We start from the raw sequence: 17,348 nt of genomic DNA, 5'->3' as shown, positions 1-17,348 counted from the left end.
CATACCTGAAAATAATCTAGATGTTTCACCTTATAATATATTATAAATTAATGATGAAATATGATTTAATGATGAAATATGATTTATAATAACATCATCTACATATACCAATGTATTTTCATTTTTCATAGCTTTCAAACTACGTAAAGGAGTTCATATTGAAGGATTTCCTGGGTAAATAATGGGCACGATTATTTTAACATAGGTCCATACTATCCATCAGATTCTAGAAAAGAAAAATTAATCTGAAATATCCATTATGCCTTTTGTAGACTATCAAAGGGCATTTTGTGCAGTGGAAAATGACAATGACTTTTAAGCTTTCCCAATTAGTGAGAGGCCTTAATAAAATATGTTGAAACTATATGAGCCAATTATGAAGAGCTAATTTGAGATTAAGTAACAATATCCAAAGCAAAAGAGGGGTCAGGATAGGAGATACGCGCTCACCCAAGACATTCACTGACACTGCGATATACTTACCCATGTTTGTATATAAAGGTTAAACAAAATGATGTAGGTAATACTATTTCATATTCACCAATGGTCTAGTCATATCAATCAATGTTAATGAACTACACGAAATTATCTTATCTTATACATATTTATATAGTGCCATATTCCAACGCACTTTACAACAATTATCAAATTGTATATTAGATGATGATGGTGGTTAAAATAAAGATTTGGATTATTAAAAGTGTAGTTGTGAAGTCAGGAGGACAGGTGGGGGTGGTTAAGGAGGTGTAGCGTGAGGCCTGGTCCAAGCTGGGGAACAGGGAGAAGGAGAAGTCGTAGCAGGGAGGAACGGACGCAGGTTATAGTGAGGGTGATTGTTGTATGTGCAGTGGGAGTTGGTTTCAGTGAAGAGGATCAAGAAGGGTAAATTAACGAAAGCGAGAATGGGCGCAGGGTGAGGGAGCCACAGAGAGGGACAGTAGAGACTGGGAGTATAGAGGATGGGATGGAACATAGTAACGCATTCATCCAGCAGCAGTGGATAGAACATGACTGATAATTGTTAATAATATTTGTACCATGCATTGATTATAACGTCAGTTTGGATGATGGATGATGATAAATATTTGTATAAATGCATTGCAGAAATATGTTGGGCTCATCAACATTAGGGTTTTAGCAAGCAGAGACATTTTGTAACTACATTGAAGAATGACATTTTTTTTCGATTTGTGCTGTATGTACGTATGTTGAACTTCCTATACACCATACGAAGCCAACCATACTACTCAGAAATGCGCGGCTTGTCTGGGTACCAATTGATAAGTTCCGAGGGCATGCACCAGCCCTCTGTCTTTGCTCACACAATGTCCATCAGCAGGATATTGACGAGGAGATCGAGGCTGAGTACAGTATCCTCACCTCCCTGCCGGAGCACCCCAACATCGTCAGATTCTTTGGCATGTACTACCAGAAGGACGGCGTCAATGGCGACCAGCTGTGGATCGTCCTTGAGGTAACCGTAAGGCCCACTCCCAACAAATGGACCCAGCACATCACTCTCATCAACGCTGATTTATATTTGTAATATATTCAATTCGTCATGTGGTACGGTGGTTTGTGTTTGGTCTGATTGCTTTTCTGTATTGCTGTATATGATTTGTTTTGTTTTCGTTAGTTTGGTAAACAAGGTAACTCTTGCAATTAAGACGATCCTGGTCTCTCACCTGGCCAGAACAAAAATGAACTTGAAACTATTGTTCTGAGTGCAAGCATATCTAACCGGAGGGTGGCTTAGTGACTAGTATAGTTGATATGTATTATACAGTACATTGGTCACACATTTAGCTGCCCATATTTGTTTCAAAACAACAATATTTTTGGAGTTGTCCTCAGCCCACTCTGCATGCGATCTCTGTGGAAGGGTGTGTCGTTCAAACTCTGGTCTTGCGAGTCACAAGCAAACTCACAGGAACCAAATATAACAACCCAAGGCCGTAATCATAATATATATTGAGGGGGGACACATCCCCCCCAATATTCAAATAGGCTCAAAATGTCCCCCCCAATATAATTCTTTAAAATAGATTTCTGTTTATATGATTGTGGTTATGGTTGTACTTTATTAATCCCTAATCTCCGCCATTACATACAATGAAACAAGAAAAGGTAAAAAATAAAAAAACAGAGCAATGTAATACAATACACTATTAGACATTATTGTAAAAAATAAATAAAACGTCCATCCTATATGTTAGTGAATTTTTAAAAAAATTTAGGCATGAAATGGCATGAAATTCGTTTTCAAATTTGGATTTATTTTTCTGGGGTGGGACCTCCAGACCCCCTGGAAGATTTGGTCCCCCTCCCCCAATGTTGACTCCATGGCTACGGCCTTGTAACAACCGTATATGATGCCGAAGGATTACCGACTCCAGATGCAAGAGAGGTCATCATCCTTGGGCACAGACTGCATGATGATGATGATTATTATTATGTTGGACCACAAGATTATTTCTGATCTGATTTAAAGGTCCATTGGCAAAATGTGTGTCTATTATATATTCGTTCTGTTATAAGTCAGTGTTAATGATAAACATGATGCGTATTTTCACAATCTGCAACATACGAGAGCAACTATAGTATTAGATATCCATTAATAGTATTGCCTTTTGTAAAATCACCATAAATGTGCCTAAAGATCTCAGAGGTTATCTTGAGCCTCGTCAATCTTAAGATGGGAGAATTCTGCCAGAGAAAATCTGTTATTGCAGGCATGGGCTGCAAGGTGACCATAAGATGACAGTAAACAATGGGTGCTTGATTCTATTTGTTGTGTCTTTGTCCCATTGTATGTGTGGATGTCACCTGGATCTCTGGTGTTTTACTCTCACAAGACAAACACTCGTTATTCAAATTGGCCAAACATTTCAGTTGAGAACACTCAGGAAAAAAAGTCTTGTGAGGCTTTACTGGGTAAACACATATTTGGATAGAGTGGTGGAACAGTGGTTAGCGGACTGGGCTATGACCTCTTCATCCGAAGTTTTATTCCCAGCCATGGTTATCAATCACTGGAAAATGAAATCTAAACAGGACCAATCCAAGCCATCCCCCCTTCAACCTCACGATTGAGCAACAACTATGACCAACAGAGTGTGGTGGAGGCTTTTGTCCTGCAGTGGATTGACAAGGGCTATAAATTACTGTTACAGTGTTATTTTTTTGTATAATTATTATGACTATATGTAGCTGCCAGAAAAACACCGGTGAGTAAGCACACACAAATTGCTCACTCGTTCACACATTCGATGGTAAATTATAACAAAGTTGACCCATGCTACAGTGATTGCAAATCCAGATTGATCCCTGTGCCTGCAATTGTTCAACTGTACGATCGAATTTGCTTCGCCCAATTACAGTAAAATTTGCGCCACTTTTCCACGGGAACCCCCCCACCCCCCATGGATAATGGAGGATAATGGGGAAAAAAATGGCCGCGGATAATTGAAGTTTCCGCAGCCCTTCAGCTGCCAGGGATCATAGTCGTCGTAGGTAATAGGGTCGCGGACAAGAGGAACTCTCCTCTTCTGCGGCCTGATGTGGCGGCGGCGCAACTGTTTGCCAGGGGTGTGAGTGCTGCCACGTCTGCTGCTTGTGTTGTGCTGCCTCAAGCTGTGCAACGGAGGCTCGGTGACGGACCTGGTGAAGGGCCAGCTGAAGCGCGGAGAGCGCATGGACGTCATGCTCATCGCTTACATCCTCCGCGGGGCCCTGCTGGTAAGGGCTCATCAGGGCAGGGGCACGGAGCCGAGGTCTCTCATTCTAACCGGGCTCTGCCAGGGTGCATCCATGTCGCAGTGTGGCTGCATCTCGCGGTGTAGCCAAAAGCCATGGCTTCTCGTGTATGGGGTTCCTGTTGTAATGTCTAGATGTCCGGTTTTATTAAGATACGTTTGTTAAGCTAAAATCTTGTCATGCTTCATTGGGAAAATCTGTCAGGAGTTATTTTTAGAGCTGATTTGTCAAAAGTTAATGGAAATGAAGCGTATTGTCAGTGTCTAGGTGTGTGCATCTTTTCGTGAACATATTTGGCACAACAGCACAGAGTGATTATTCAATTAAATGTTTCTAAGGCAGTTAAATATCATATGTATTGCAAGTATTACAACGTGCATTGTAATTTCAATAACATGGCACCTTTATTGACAATGTACATATCTTCTGTGTCCATTCAGGGATTAAATCACCTCCACAGCCACAATATCATCCACCGAGACATCAAAGGAAACAACATTCTGCTCACGACGGATGGGGGCATCAGACTTGTCGACTTTGGTATCTCACGAGCTACTGGCGTGACATTTCTGTAGTTTCACCAAAATATTCTACAGTACAGTAATTCCCCGGTTTATGTCGGGGATACGTTCCTGAAAGGTGCGACGACGAATATCGGGTAGGTGGAGGCGAAGGCGGAGGCGACGGATACGAGAAAGGATGGATGATGCTGTCAGCGACGTAAGTGCAGGACGAGGTGACGCAAATCAAGTCGTGGTGTTAATAAAGTGACGGACGTATTTGCGAAACGACTTAAACATTGGGGAGATGTAAATCGGGGTATTACTGGACTGGCCTTAATAGGTTCTCACTACGGCTCAGTGTCTTGTTCCCCCAGTCCAAGTAGGGAATTATTATGTTGTATTTGTGTTTACAGGTGTATCGGCCCAGGTGTCAAAAACTCGAGTGGAAAGAAACACAGCAGTGGGCACCCCGTTCTGGATGGCACCTGAGGTTGGTTAACTTGTGATGGGGTTATTTCTACTCCATGAGTTTTCATGGTTACGTTCTATAGATCTCAGTACCTGAAAAAGCTGCCGGTACATGAAGCGAAAACTCTGACACCATGCCGAGGAACATACGGTACAACCCAAAAATACATCAGAGTATTTCTGCTTGCGGTAATGCAAAACCACGTCTTGTGTTGCCATATTTGGTTTTGTTGGAGCCAAATTGTGATTAACATGTAATACGATATAACCAAACATCATTAACCATTGTTCGCTATTTGATTACATAGTCATTATCGTCGAGGTAAATAAGAAGTACGTAATACGTGTGCTTTACATAAATAGACTAGCAGCACAAAACAGGCTTTCTCCCAGTGTTGTCAGAGTACTGTATTTTGTTGTATATACAGTATAAGAATATGTCAAAAAGCGACCAATACAAACAATCTAGAATAAAGTAACAGGTATGAGGCACGTGTGTGTTTTTTCTATTTTTCTATTTTTAAAAAAGTAAAAGAACGATTTTCACATTCAAACGTGCAAGGGTGTGTTCCATCGCAGCGAACTCTGAAGCACATCGGCTTGCCTTGACAAGCACACGTCAAAACATAACCACAGTCAAGCCGCCTCTGGTCAGATCATTCTGGTCACAGCTCAGTGAGCCGAGCAAAACAGAGCACACGCAATTACAGCACCCTCTTTTGTTTGCGTTGCACCCGCAGCGTGTGCACTCTGGCGGTTCCGATTGATCTATTGTTCCCGGGCGCAGGTCATCGCCTGCGAGCAGCAGTTGGACTACATGTACGACAGGCGCTGTGACGTCTGGTCCATGGGCATCACGGCCATCGAGCTGGGGGATGGTGACCCCCCGCTGTATGAGCTGCATCCCATGCGCGCCCTCTTTAAGATCCCACGGTGAGCGGCACTGGGAAAGGTGGCAGGGCGAGGGATGGGAAATCGATGGGTTTGTGCACCACGTGCATTAGCGGCTGGGCCCTTCGGTGTGCGGTGTGACGCCGCGCTTGACCGGCAAGGGAAGATGGTGCTGTATTCCTGCTGGCGCAAGTCTCGGCGTGAACATTTACGGAGATTCTGAAGTTCAGCGAATTTTTTTGTGTCAACAACACCCATCCATAGCTTAATTTTAACGTAGATCTGTCAGTAAAGAGGCAGGTGCATCTGGCATGTACCGGCTGGGCGCTGGTTAACGTGGACTTGACAGTATCAAAGCCAGCAGTTATGTATGGCCAAACATGCGTAATGCATTTATTTCGTGGTGGCTGCAAATGAGGAATCCTGGAAAGTAACCGAGGGAAACATTTGCCTGACATTCCGAAAGGAACAACAAAGTGGCTTCGGGGTTAGTCCTGTCACCCACTTTCACCACCCTTCAGAGTCCACTGCCCTTTGCATCATGACAGTCTTCTCAAATGAATAATTATTCGTGCTTGGCAGAAACATTGCATCCAGGCTTGTTATATTATGGTCATGAATGTGACATATTTACATGTTGCATCTGCACAGCTGACCTGTTCTAATGCTCAAGATCTTTGTGTGCTGCTGCAGTGCATGCTTCCATACATTGACGTGAGCCATGTGTTTTTGCAGAAATCCTCCTCCAACACTGAAGCAACCAGAGCTCTGGCCTCCACTGTTCAACGAATTTATAGCACAGTAAGTGATGCCCACGACAAACGTTTGATCAGGGCTACATTATCCTACGAGGCGACTTGCATGCCTGCTGTGTTAATGTGTCCATGGGTAGTAAATTGTAATGGACAGAAATAATATGTAAAGGCAAGGTATAGTGAGTGACATCAACAGCCTGAGCCATGTTTTCCTCCTGATCTTAAGTCAGTGATATCCATTGCAAGTATCCATGCCTCTGCATGAATAGCTCTTTTGAGATTAATTTAAAGACTGTTCCATGCCACAGTATGCAATTATGGAGCAGCGGAAAAGCAAGATATTCATTTTGATTAACTGAGCTGATCGAACTTCCCTCCAGCAACACGTGACCGCATCACTTGGCGAGATTTCATGATATGTTTTTGCAATTATAGAATTGCAATGCTTACATTTTAAAGTGCACTATAAATCCGTGCTTTGATGTCCTCTCTGCATTAGCCTGAAGGGCTCTAGACCTACATACATGCCTCTCCACGCAATGCTTCTGCTATAAAACTCTGTATCCCTCTACCCCATGTAATTGGCAGGAATGTCAAATGTTTCACTTCGGCAGTAACCCCTAATAGGGGAAGCGAGCGCTCTCCGCATTGCTCAGCATTCCGCACTGACACACCGGTGGTTGTGCAGGTGCCTGGTGAAAGATTTTGAGCGCCGGGCCACTGTGTCCCAGCTGCTGGAGGATCCGTTCATCCAGCAGGTGGAGGGCCGCGAGCAGGAACTCCAGAAGCAGCTGACGGAGCTCATTGATCTACACCTGCAAATGGGCAACATCCAGAAGATCAGGTCACTGCTCTGCCTGTCATCGCAGATTTTCAATAAAAGGCGCTCAGTTTGGAGCGCCCTGTGTACATAAGGGGTTAAAGAATTCAACTCCATAGCTATTCAATTAATTTTCGCAAGTTCAGAATCGTTGTTTAAATAAATTATTTGTTTTACATGGTGGTAAATGGTAATGCGTCTTGTGGCTGCCGGGGTGATGGAAACCAAGTGCATACAATATTTACGAATTAAAAAACATAGATTCTTATACGTGGATATTGGTTGCTTGTATCGTGACTTTAAGAATCAATACTAATTGGTGAACTGGTGCATCGTATCTCCTCTATTGTACAACTTTACCAAACGGTTTGATAAATAATGTTCGAGGTACTTGTTAAAGAATCTTCCCATAGGGTATGTCATGTTAACAGTTTTTTAGCATAAACCCGTATTTGTAAATACCTTACTTTATCACATATACATGTACATGGGCAAGAACCATTTCAGTTGTCTATGCCATCCATTGTTGGTACTTTGGGTAACGTTGTGAACATATAACCACTGTTGTAAACATCTCGTATGGGAACATTCCCGGCCCCCTTATTTTTAAAGATGGAGAAAAGTTAGCGTACGTGTGAAAATATTAATACTAACACTCATTAATATTTAAGTAAAATAAGTCCACGAATAAACAACAACAGATATTAGATGGCACATTTGAATTATGTGTTTTATTAAATTGTTATTGCCCTCAAGCCAAATACATTCATGGAAATATGACCCAGAATTTCTGAGGTTACTTTGATCACTGAAGCTTCTAAAGATCCACAAATGATTGATCATCATCAAACCAAACCCTTCCTATAACATTCATGATGTACACATTCCCTTTGCATTCTTTGTGTGAACAGCTTGCAGTCATAATTGATAAGAGCACATTTGAAATATTGACCTTTTCAGTATATAATATAATATCATTGGCGGTCGCATTTTAACATCCTTCATTCTTGCCTCTCTTAATATGGAACTTGAGGTGACTGTCCCATTTCAATTCGAACATATTTGAAATATCATTGCCGGTCGCATTTGAACATCATTAAAACCATTAACATGGGGGGAAAATACTTTGTTTTATATCAGGTCACACGAGTCATTTTCTGCAGTCATAATTGATTTATTGTGAAGATTACCAGTAAGCAGCTTGAGCAAAACAACAGGGGGCCTCTTCTAGCGCAAGCAGAAATGAGCTGAGCTAAGTCCGTGCTCCGTAAGTCCTGGAGCTCGAGTGTACGCCCGCACGATGCAGTGGGAAGGGGTGAGCCGGAGAACGAGACGCTCTGCTGACAGCTCAGGCTGTGCGTTCCTGATGGGGTCCTACTTCCATCAGCTCAGACAGTGTGTCTGGCCATTAGCCGGTGTGCAGACTGACTGCTTTAGGAAGGGTGGGAGGTAAGCAGACGTGCTTGGCGGAACACGCCAAGAATATGTTGCATGACGGGGTGCTTACCTTAATTAATCGGTTTTAAAAACGTCGCTCGTAAAAATGTTTGAAATTGTACACTGTGTTTTTTTTTGATGAGCAAAAAGAACCTCAGTTGTGATGAGAACATCAAGCGAGGGTAGAAAAAGATCACCGCTTTGTAAAGGAACGTCTTTTACAATTCCACGAATATTAAGCTCAAGCTCTAAAAAAGTGCAAGGCTTTGGCCTTGGCGGCAGCATTGTGTGATGTGTGGGTGTGAGGAAATGTGCTGTCACGAACGCTCTGGCTTCATCTCAAGCAACCTGGAGTGATCCCCCTTGCTTGAACGCAGCAGGAAGGGGAAGCAGTAGTGATTGAATAAGTCTCGTTGCCTTTGAATTGGTATTAATGCTGCCTTGAGCAGAATTCAAATGTAAAAGTGTCTATGCATTAGATGAGCACTGAAAGCAAGCCAGTTAAATTAGCTCTATTTTTAGGTTAATTTAATGTAGATTAAACATTTTTCTCTCAGGTATGGAGGACTTGTGTTTATACCAGCATGGAATATGACTTTTATTTATGTTTGTTTACTCTTTAATGGAAATTACTTTGCATATTTCTGTGGTACATAAACTGAATCTACCTATGATGTTATGTACAATTTTATAATTGCTGTAAAACACATTGCAATAAGGCACTGTACGCTGTGCATTTGTATAAGATGCGATTTTTAAGAAGGTAATGGATTATACGGTTTAAAATCTTTGAAAATGTATGGATTCTTTATCACCGAATCTACTGTTGAATAATGGCCTCATTACGTCGTATTGGTCATGGGATTGTTTGACCCTACTTCACCACACTGGTCAGTGTGGGTTGGTAAAGAGGTAGGGGGCACACAGGACACGGCTCCAATATCACTCACCAATGATTTTAGTCGCTGCCAGGAATCAAACTTAGGTCACCGGCTCCATAGAATAGTGCGCTTACCACTGTGGCACCACTCCACTAAATAGTTCAAAATAGCCCTTCGTAATCATAAACGCAAAATCAAGTGCGGTGCAGCCCACAATGAAGCTCGCAGTATGTATCAGCTTTGAACATTTCCCAGATTCGTGTCATTAATTTGCCTAGCCTAGCTTACACAATGTGTTGCCATGCTTGATACAAGCACCATCGCTGACGCTTCTGCAATGTTGCAGGCATGAGCGGCTGCACACCAAGAAGACGGAGTACATGAAGTCGCGTCTGCGAGCGGAGCTGAACGTTGTGGACGACCTTGTCAAGCTCGACGTTCTTGACGAGGTTCCCGGCTGCTCACTCGCTCGCTCGCGGTGCTCCGTATCAGATGTTCACCTTTCCGATTCATTCAGCCAGCTGTCCATACCCCCCCCCCCCCCCGACGATCTGTCTTGCCTTTCCATCATGCTCATTCGTCATTTTTGCTTGCAAGATGCTTAGTGCTGTATCTTTGTTATCCCGTGCATCAATGTAGACCCTTTTAATACAACTACTGATATATACATAATCAACGTTTTTGGGTTTAGATCGCGTTATTTATAAATGTGTCGTAACCCTCCACCACCCGACACGGCCAATCAGTAAAAAAGTGTAACATTGGTCGCGCAAGCCTACGTGTTAAACTACTGATATATACTATACATACTATGATATAACAAACAAGCAATAACTACTATTGCTATCTATACAATATGGATTTGCTCTCCAGCACACCGTTGTGCTGGACGAGTAACGACTTGGCATGTTCTGTTTACGTGACAAACCTGACTAATAGGCTGTGTCGGGTGGTGGGCGGGTTTAACGACACATTCATATTTACTCGATCTAACCCAAAACACGTACATTATGGATCTTGGTCGCGACAGCCTACGTGTTAAACTGACAGGATACCTCATAGTAATATCTCATATCTGGAAGTCAAGTGGTGCTGCGGTTTGAGGGTTCAAATTACATTTAGGAAGTTGTGAGATTAAAATACTGAGCAATAGTTGACTCAACCAAGCATCTCTCTGGGGTCCATATCATAAATACCTCTTTGTGGGAAGGTAACATAGTTATATTTAGCAGAGTTTGGTCCCTGTCACAGAAATGTGGAATTCATACCGCTGGCTCAGGAACATCAATGGAGATAAGCACCTCCCTATGCTTTTTTGAGTGGGATGACGCTTTTAACTTGAATCAAAATTGTAATTTACACACACTTTTGTATTTTCCGGACTGACTCACAATATCTAAAAATGGCCTCATCAGGCACAATTATAGCTGTGTGATCTGTGCGCCTGGCTAACTGCATAACGTAAATGTATTTAATGATATTTAATGTGAGATAGTGGTTTGGGGAGGGGGTTACTCTGTGTGTGAGTGGTGCGTTCCTCTTGCCAGGTGAGGCATCTTCACATATGCACACTGATCACCGCTTGAAGTACGGTCACATATTGTTCACAAATGATAGTACAGCCTGAACCACAAGGTACTCGGTCACCTTCAGCTGTGCTTTCACCAAACTTGACGTTGGCAGAGAAGGTGAAGGAGTAAGGGGGTGGTAATAAGCACTGGGTATGAAGAAGACGCTTTTTACATTTTGACCATTGCTGGACTCTCCTTGAAGAATCAAATCTTATCGAATTGGAGACAGAATTGAGAGAAGTAAATTTGGACATAGTTGGGCTTAGCGGGGATGAGCAGAACTCCATACATTTGAAAAGTGCCAACCTTGTCTTTCTGAGAGGGAGAGTTCACTTACTATTGATGATCGGAATGCTTAGTCTCATCGAGGATCTAACAAAGAGCTCTAGGATTCAAAAGAAAATAAGACAAACTTGCCAAGCTCACATTGCTTGAACAATAAGCCGTGAATAAGTAGTTCAAATGTGGAGCAGAAATTATCCAACTTCTAAGTGACAGTAAATTGCGATGAAGGATTGCCCCTGCTGTGTCAATCATGGAGGATTTTTTTGACAATACTTCACCACACTGGTGGTAAAGAGGAAGGCTCAGGATTAATTCACATATCACTCTGCACTGATGATAGCCATGGCCTGGCATGAAAATCGATTCGCCGAGTTTGTAGTGCTGTGCACGAACCGCTACGCCACTGTTTCACCCCCTGAATATAAACTATTAAATAACTAGCACCAGTGCTGGATTATCCTCGTAGCGAAAGTAGCATATGCTACGGGGCCCGCACTTTCAAGGGCCCCACGCTAAATGCTTTCAAGATATCGATTCCAGTTCAGTGATTCTGTACTTGCTCTATTACTATAGTACTATACTGCCTTCAACTTTTATGAACGACTGGGTGTTTAAGGTGAGCCATTTATCGTATTTGGCTGGAAAGCAAATGAAAAAATACAATTACTTTACTATGCAAGTTAAAAATGTGTTGTTTGAATATTTACGTATTTTTTTATATTTAAGGCCCCTTTATAACATATGCTACAGGCCCCGCACTAGCTTAATCCAGCACTAACACAACAGTATACAGCTCTGTTTAAGCATTGCCACAGTTAAACTTCTTTGCAGGCAAATCGGCAAGTGTTCGGAAAATCTGATCTGTAGATAATCATTAAGCATTTTGTCTGATACCATGCATCATTATATTGGATTACCTAACAAAGTGTCATGATTGCACTTGTGCTCTCAACATTAATATCATTTTATATAACCACTAGATTGAAAGATGTTCATATTGACTGCATTTAATATAAGTTGTATCATTTTCGTGGCACATCCTTTAGAAATATGATTTTAAAATGAAGGTTAAATTTTTTGCTTATCTTTAAATAAAGAATGTTTAAATCAATAAAAACTACGAGGGGAAAATCAATAATCATATTTTTTAAAATGGAATAACACTCAGAAGATGCTCTTTGCGGGGGAGGAGTATACTCCACAAAGGTTCATAATCAATGGACAGTCCTCGAGAAGCCATCTGCCAGCGCCTTGACTGCGGTGAAACATCTGTAGAGTAACCCTGAATGCAGGAGGCAGAGCCGGCCCAGCCACTAAGCGACCCTTGCAATTGCAAAGGGCCCCGTGGCCAGCAGAGGGCCCCCTAGAGTCACTGCTAGCTTGTGGGTGAAAGAAATCATACATCAAAGGGGCCTCCAACCAAATTTTGCTTAGGGCCCCCAAAGGTCTAGGGCCGGTTCTGGCAGGAGGCATTATATGTATTTGTTCAGCAAATTCTCTGACCTCTTGAAACATTTACTGACCTTCTTTGTTTTTTTTTAGCATAACCACTGAGCTTTTCCACCTGTTTAAATTGTGTATCATCTGCCGTTGCATATAAGGACTCTTATTACAGGAACCTCATGATTGAAATGTAAAACAAGATGGATTAACTAGTGATGTGGAATTAGCCATGGTGTAAAGGTATTGAGTGATAGGGCCCCACCTGTTCTATCTGTACAAAGCATGTAGTTGCTGTCGAGTGCTTTTCTGTCTCATAAGTTGTACACTCATTCTAGTAAGTAACTTTTCTAAATAAAAGCCTTAATGTTCCGTGGTTTTCACACTTAAGTTACATTATCTGCAGCCAAAGATGTGTTCTTGACCAGACGTAATACTGGCGGTAATTTTTATTAAATTATAATGCTGGCCAATGGATATCTGAGCCCAGTATGGGCCACCCATAGGTCAACTCAGACTAAACTGACTTCCTGACACAGTATATCAACATCACCACCAGGGAGCAAATGTAGGCACGTTTGATCCTGGCCACACCCCTCCTGTACCGTGTGAGCTTAAATGTATCCTCACTTAACAGAGCTTGTCACCCCAATATTTAAAAATCTCCCTCTCGCTCCTTACAGACCACAATTATAGAGCAACTTCAGAAGCGCTATGCCGATCAGCAAATCTACACCTACGTGGGGGACATTCTCATCGCCATCAATCCATTTCAGATCTTGGATATCTACTCCCCAAAGGTAAGAGGATTTGCCAAAGGTGGATTGATATTTGCTTTTAACTTTACTTGCGGCCATGAAGCAATGTATGTACAGGATGTTGAACTTTTTTCGCACCACACGGAGCCAACCGTGCTAATTGGAGGTGCGGGGAAGGAAAACAAGCTAGATACCAAAATAAGATCTAAATAAATGAGTTTTCAATCTATATTTAAAAATGCATAGTTCCAGTAGCTTCCTAATATCAGAAGGAAGAGCATCCAGAAGGTCGCAGAAGCACATCTAAAAGCGCGCGATGCGGTAACCGTCTTTGTTCGATGTCGAGCCAAACGCCTCTGTAAGGATGACCGGCGTTTTCGTGATGGTTTATATTCCTTGACGAGTTCAGCAAGTTTCGATTTAAAGCTTTCGTGACTGCAGGGATTCATCTTCTTGGTTCTTTCGGTAAAGTCACGTAGAAGGTAAGTAATAAAATAATAAAAATAAAACATAATAAAAAATATAATAATATAATAAAATAATATAATATAATAAAATAATATAATTCTCACCATTTTATTATGTTTTATTTCATTTGCGGCAAGCACTTTGTGTGCTATGAGTGCGACCTTTTAATGTATTTGTTCGGCAACTGGAAGCAAATGCAGCTTGGTGAGCACTGGACAATCATGGTCACATCTTGCAGTACGCGTCACGACACGTGCCAGAGAATTGTGTACACGCTGCAGCTTGGCAATGTTCTTGCCAGACGTCCCGTAGAGTAGCAATGGAACGGATGGCCCATCAGGCACCTCTGAAGATTGTCCGCGAAAGGGCTGTATCCCGGTCGAGCGAGTGGCTGAGTGAAAGGTCCCACACGGCCCTGAATTGTGGTGTCCGTGTCCCTGCGCTGCAGCACTCCGTCCTGTACCGCGGTGCGAAGCGCACGGCGAACCCACCACACATCTTCGCCATCTCCGACAACGCTTACCACTCCATGGTCACCTACAATGCCCACCAGGTAAATGGGTGTGCCGTGTTGTACGTATGTGGCAAAGATCCATTCATGTATCTATTACAATCAATTCTTAAGCTCTCCGATTAATTAATTGAATTATGTGTGCGTCACCTACGATTTGTGTGCATTTTGAGTACTGCGATGGGTTTAAATGGCCCTTGCAGCCACTCGAAGTGCTCCATTCACCTACGATGTTAAACATATCTTTCACTGATTTGCGACCATGAAATATGAAAATTTACTGAATCATCAGGCGAAGCGGGGTCTAGATACGTAACGTTATAATCATGTTGTTCTGCACGTAATATACACAAGCAATACGTGTTCATTAATTATGCTTGTTGCTCTTACAATTGCAATGCACGTTATATAACATGCAAGCTAATACCCATAAAAATTTAGTAAAGTTGGGGAAATCAATTTTCATTTCAGGTGACAAGTCTTGAATCACAACCTTGTGAAGGGATGTTGTCTGTAACTCTGACAATTTTATCTTCACTCTCTGCTTTTTAAACCACGTTTAGTAACAGGCATTTAATCCTCCCCGTTTGAAGGAAGATAAAATAAAGTCCAGACTTTGCAATGTAAATTAATTATAGCGATTGGGCTCTCATTCATACGTTGTTATATTTCTAAATACCTTTCGCAATGTATTTTTGGTAATGTATAGGCAAACACGATAGTAATGCAATTAGAGGACCAATGTTTGATTCTGATTTCTTTCCTATCGTGGTGTGAAGTGCATCATCGTGAGTGGAGAGAGCGGATCAGGGAAGACTGAGAGCTCCCATCTCATTGTGCAGCAGATGACAGTTCTTGGCAAGGTACCGCTCGGCACCACTGCATCATTCATCCTGTTACTTTATTATCTGTCAGCTTCTGCTGATCGAAATAAAAGAATAAGGCACACGCATTAAATTACTGTACCTATCGAAATCCACAGTGTATGAGTAGGTCCATAGCTACTTCGTTTAATGCTCCCTGCGAAAGGAAGTTATCTGTTAAGGATTTTGAAATGTTCACAAAAGCTTACTGAGTGCTATTGCACTGCATTCAATTTACAATGAATGGAAACTGGAAGGAAGTGTCACATTTAAACTGGTTACACTTTGGTGACAAAATGGTAATAGTTACGATGAGTGAAACATTTTTGTGCCTTAAGGAAAAACCTCACCCTTTTTTTTCTGGAGCCGTATCCTAATTTATTATGTAACATTTCTGAGGGTTGCCTGGTGAAGTAATTTTATTTGTGGATATCTTTTACAACTATGCGAGTGCTCATTGAAGAAAATCATCTATTTTTGAAGGGTCCACCAGGAGTAAGATACAGAGAAGAACAGATGGGCCAGAGAATGTGTGAAAACGATAGTTCAAAACAGAGACCGTGGAAGATTCAGGGAGCAGTGTAGAAGCAAAATAACAGGATCACGATAAATGTTTTAATGTATATAAATACGTGACAAAAAACACGTCACTGCAATCATTAGGCACTGCCTTTTAACAGAAATGTAGCATCGTCCATTTTTTCTGCCACAGTGTGTTGTCCAGAGATCGCCGGTTTGTTTCGATCTCTCGGCACGGCAGTTGAAACAAGACGTAACCTCCTTGAATTGCCCCCACCTTTGTCCACCCAGTGGCCGACGTCTCCACTCTGGCCAGAGTCGAGACGTAGGCCAAATACACTCTAAAGCTCCCTGTAGTGGAGGCTTTCCCTTGCAGTGGCATAAGTAATTGCACGACTTTGCCTTTATCATAACAACCTTTTCCTACATATTGATGACGGAGGCAAGATGCATTTTAAACTTAATTTGGAGCTTTCGTGACTGCAGGAATTATTCTTTGGTTCTTTCGGTAAAGTCACGTATAAAGATAAAATAATAAATGCGAGTATTTAATTTAATTTATTATTTTATCTTTATACGTGACTTTACCGAAAGAACCAAAGAATAAGATGCATTTTCTCTGTGCTCATGCCATTGGCAATGCATACCCATAAGTTAAATCACGGGCCTTCTCACAACATTGTCCCTCACTTTGAAACCCGCAAACGTGCATGCGGCAGGCCAGCGATCGTGCACTGCAGGAAAAGGTTCTGCAGGTGAACCCGCTGGTCGAGGCGTTCGGGAACGCGTGTACCATCATCAACGGCAACTCGAGCCGCTTCGGCAAGTACCTGGAGATGCACTTCACGAACAGCGGCACGGTGGCAGGCGCGCAGATCTTCGAGTACCTGCTGGAGAAGTCCCGCGTCACCAACCAAGCCCCGTGAGTCGATCGGGTCTAACCGCTGAGCACCGGCCATGAGCATTCTTACAGTTCCACCATCACCATTCACTGAGCTTTCAATCAACATGTTTTGGCTTTCCGATGTTGCATGCATGCCACTTTGGTCATGTCACCATTGAAAAAGAGTTTGTTAGCTGAGTAGGCCTACCCCGAAATGAAACGACCCAACTGACTGACGGCTTAGTGTAAATACTGTTGATTACACCGCGAGAAAATAGAAGGAACGCATGGATCAGGGAACAAACACAAATCAGATACTTATGGTTGACCAGCCATTAAAGTAAATGGGCTTTGACAGGACACATCGCGTATTGGGACGATGGTCGATGGACGAGTGGCGACGGAATGGCAGCCAAAAGAGTGAATACGTCCAATTGGACGAGCATCGCAGAAATGGAGCGATAAGAAGAGTGCGTGTGCCGGAGTGAGAGATGGATGCTTACAGTGCTGGCCCGTGAGGGATGGCGGCAGCATGGGGA

At 42.4% G+C, this 17,348-nt stretch overlaps 1 protein-coding gene across 6 annotated transcripts in view; it reads left to right on the top strand.

Annotated features, from left to right (window-relative positions):
• Positions 1-17,348, top strand: part of LOC133345947 (myosin-IIIb-like) — a 43,329-nt gene that overhangs the window by 6,148 nt on the left and 19,833 nt on the right. For 4 of the 6 annotated variants that reach the window (XM_061557095.1, XM_061557091.1, XM_061557094.1 and 1 more), the window contains exons 4-15: positions 1,337-1,474; positions 3,634-3,738; positions 4,197-4,296; positions 4,673-4,749; positions 5,515-5,660; positions 6,354-6,419; positions 7,062-7,217; positions 9,858-9,960; positions 13,491-13,607; positions 14,482-14,586; positions 15,324-15,407; positions 16,646-16,848. In XM_061557095.1, coding sequence (XP_061413079.1) covers positions 1,337-1,474; positions 3,634-3,738; positions 4,197-4,296; positions 4,673-4,749; positions 5,515-5,660; positions 6,354-6,419; positions 7,062-7,217; positions 9,858-9,960; positions 13,491-13,607; positions 14,482-14,586; positions 15,324-15,407; positions 16,646-16,848 — 1,400 coding nt within the window. Of the gene's footprint in view, positions 1-1,336; positions 1,475-3,633; positions 3,739-4,196; positions 4,297-4,672; positions 4,750-5,514; positions 5,661-6,353; positions 6,420-7,061; positions 7,218-8,472; positions 8,643-9,857; positions 9,961-13,490; positions 13,608-14,481; positions 14,587-15,323; positions 15,408-16,645; positions 16,849-17,348 lie in introns of those variants that run through there. The other 2 variants (XM_061557093.1, XM_061557096.1) reach the window with 2 other exon arrangements.

This window comes from Lethenteron reissneri, chromosome 23 (genome assembly GCF_015708825.2).
Source record: "Lethenteron reissneri isolate LAM-NWPU_2019-01 chromosome 23, ASM1570882v1, whole genome shotgun sequence".
Lineage (NCBI taxonomy): Eukaryota > Metazoa > Chordata > Hyperoartia > Petromyzontiformes > Petromyzontidae > Lethenteron > Lethenteron reissneri.
The sequence above is the reverse complement of the archived record's forward strand: the minus strand, read 5'-3'. Positions and strand labels throughout refer to the sequence as shown.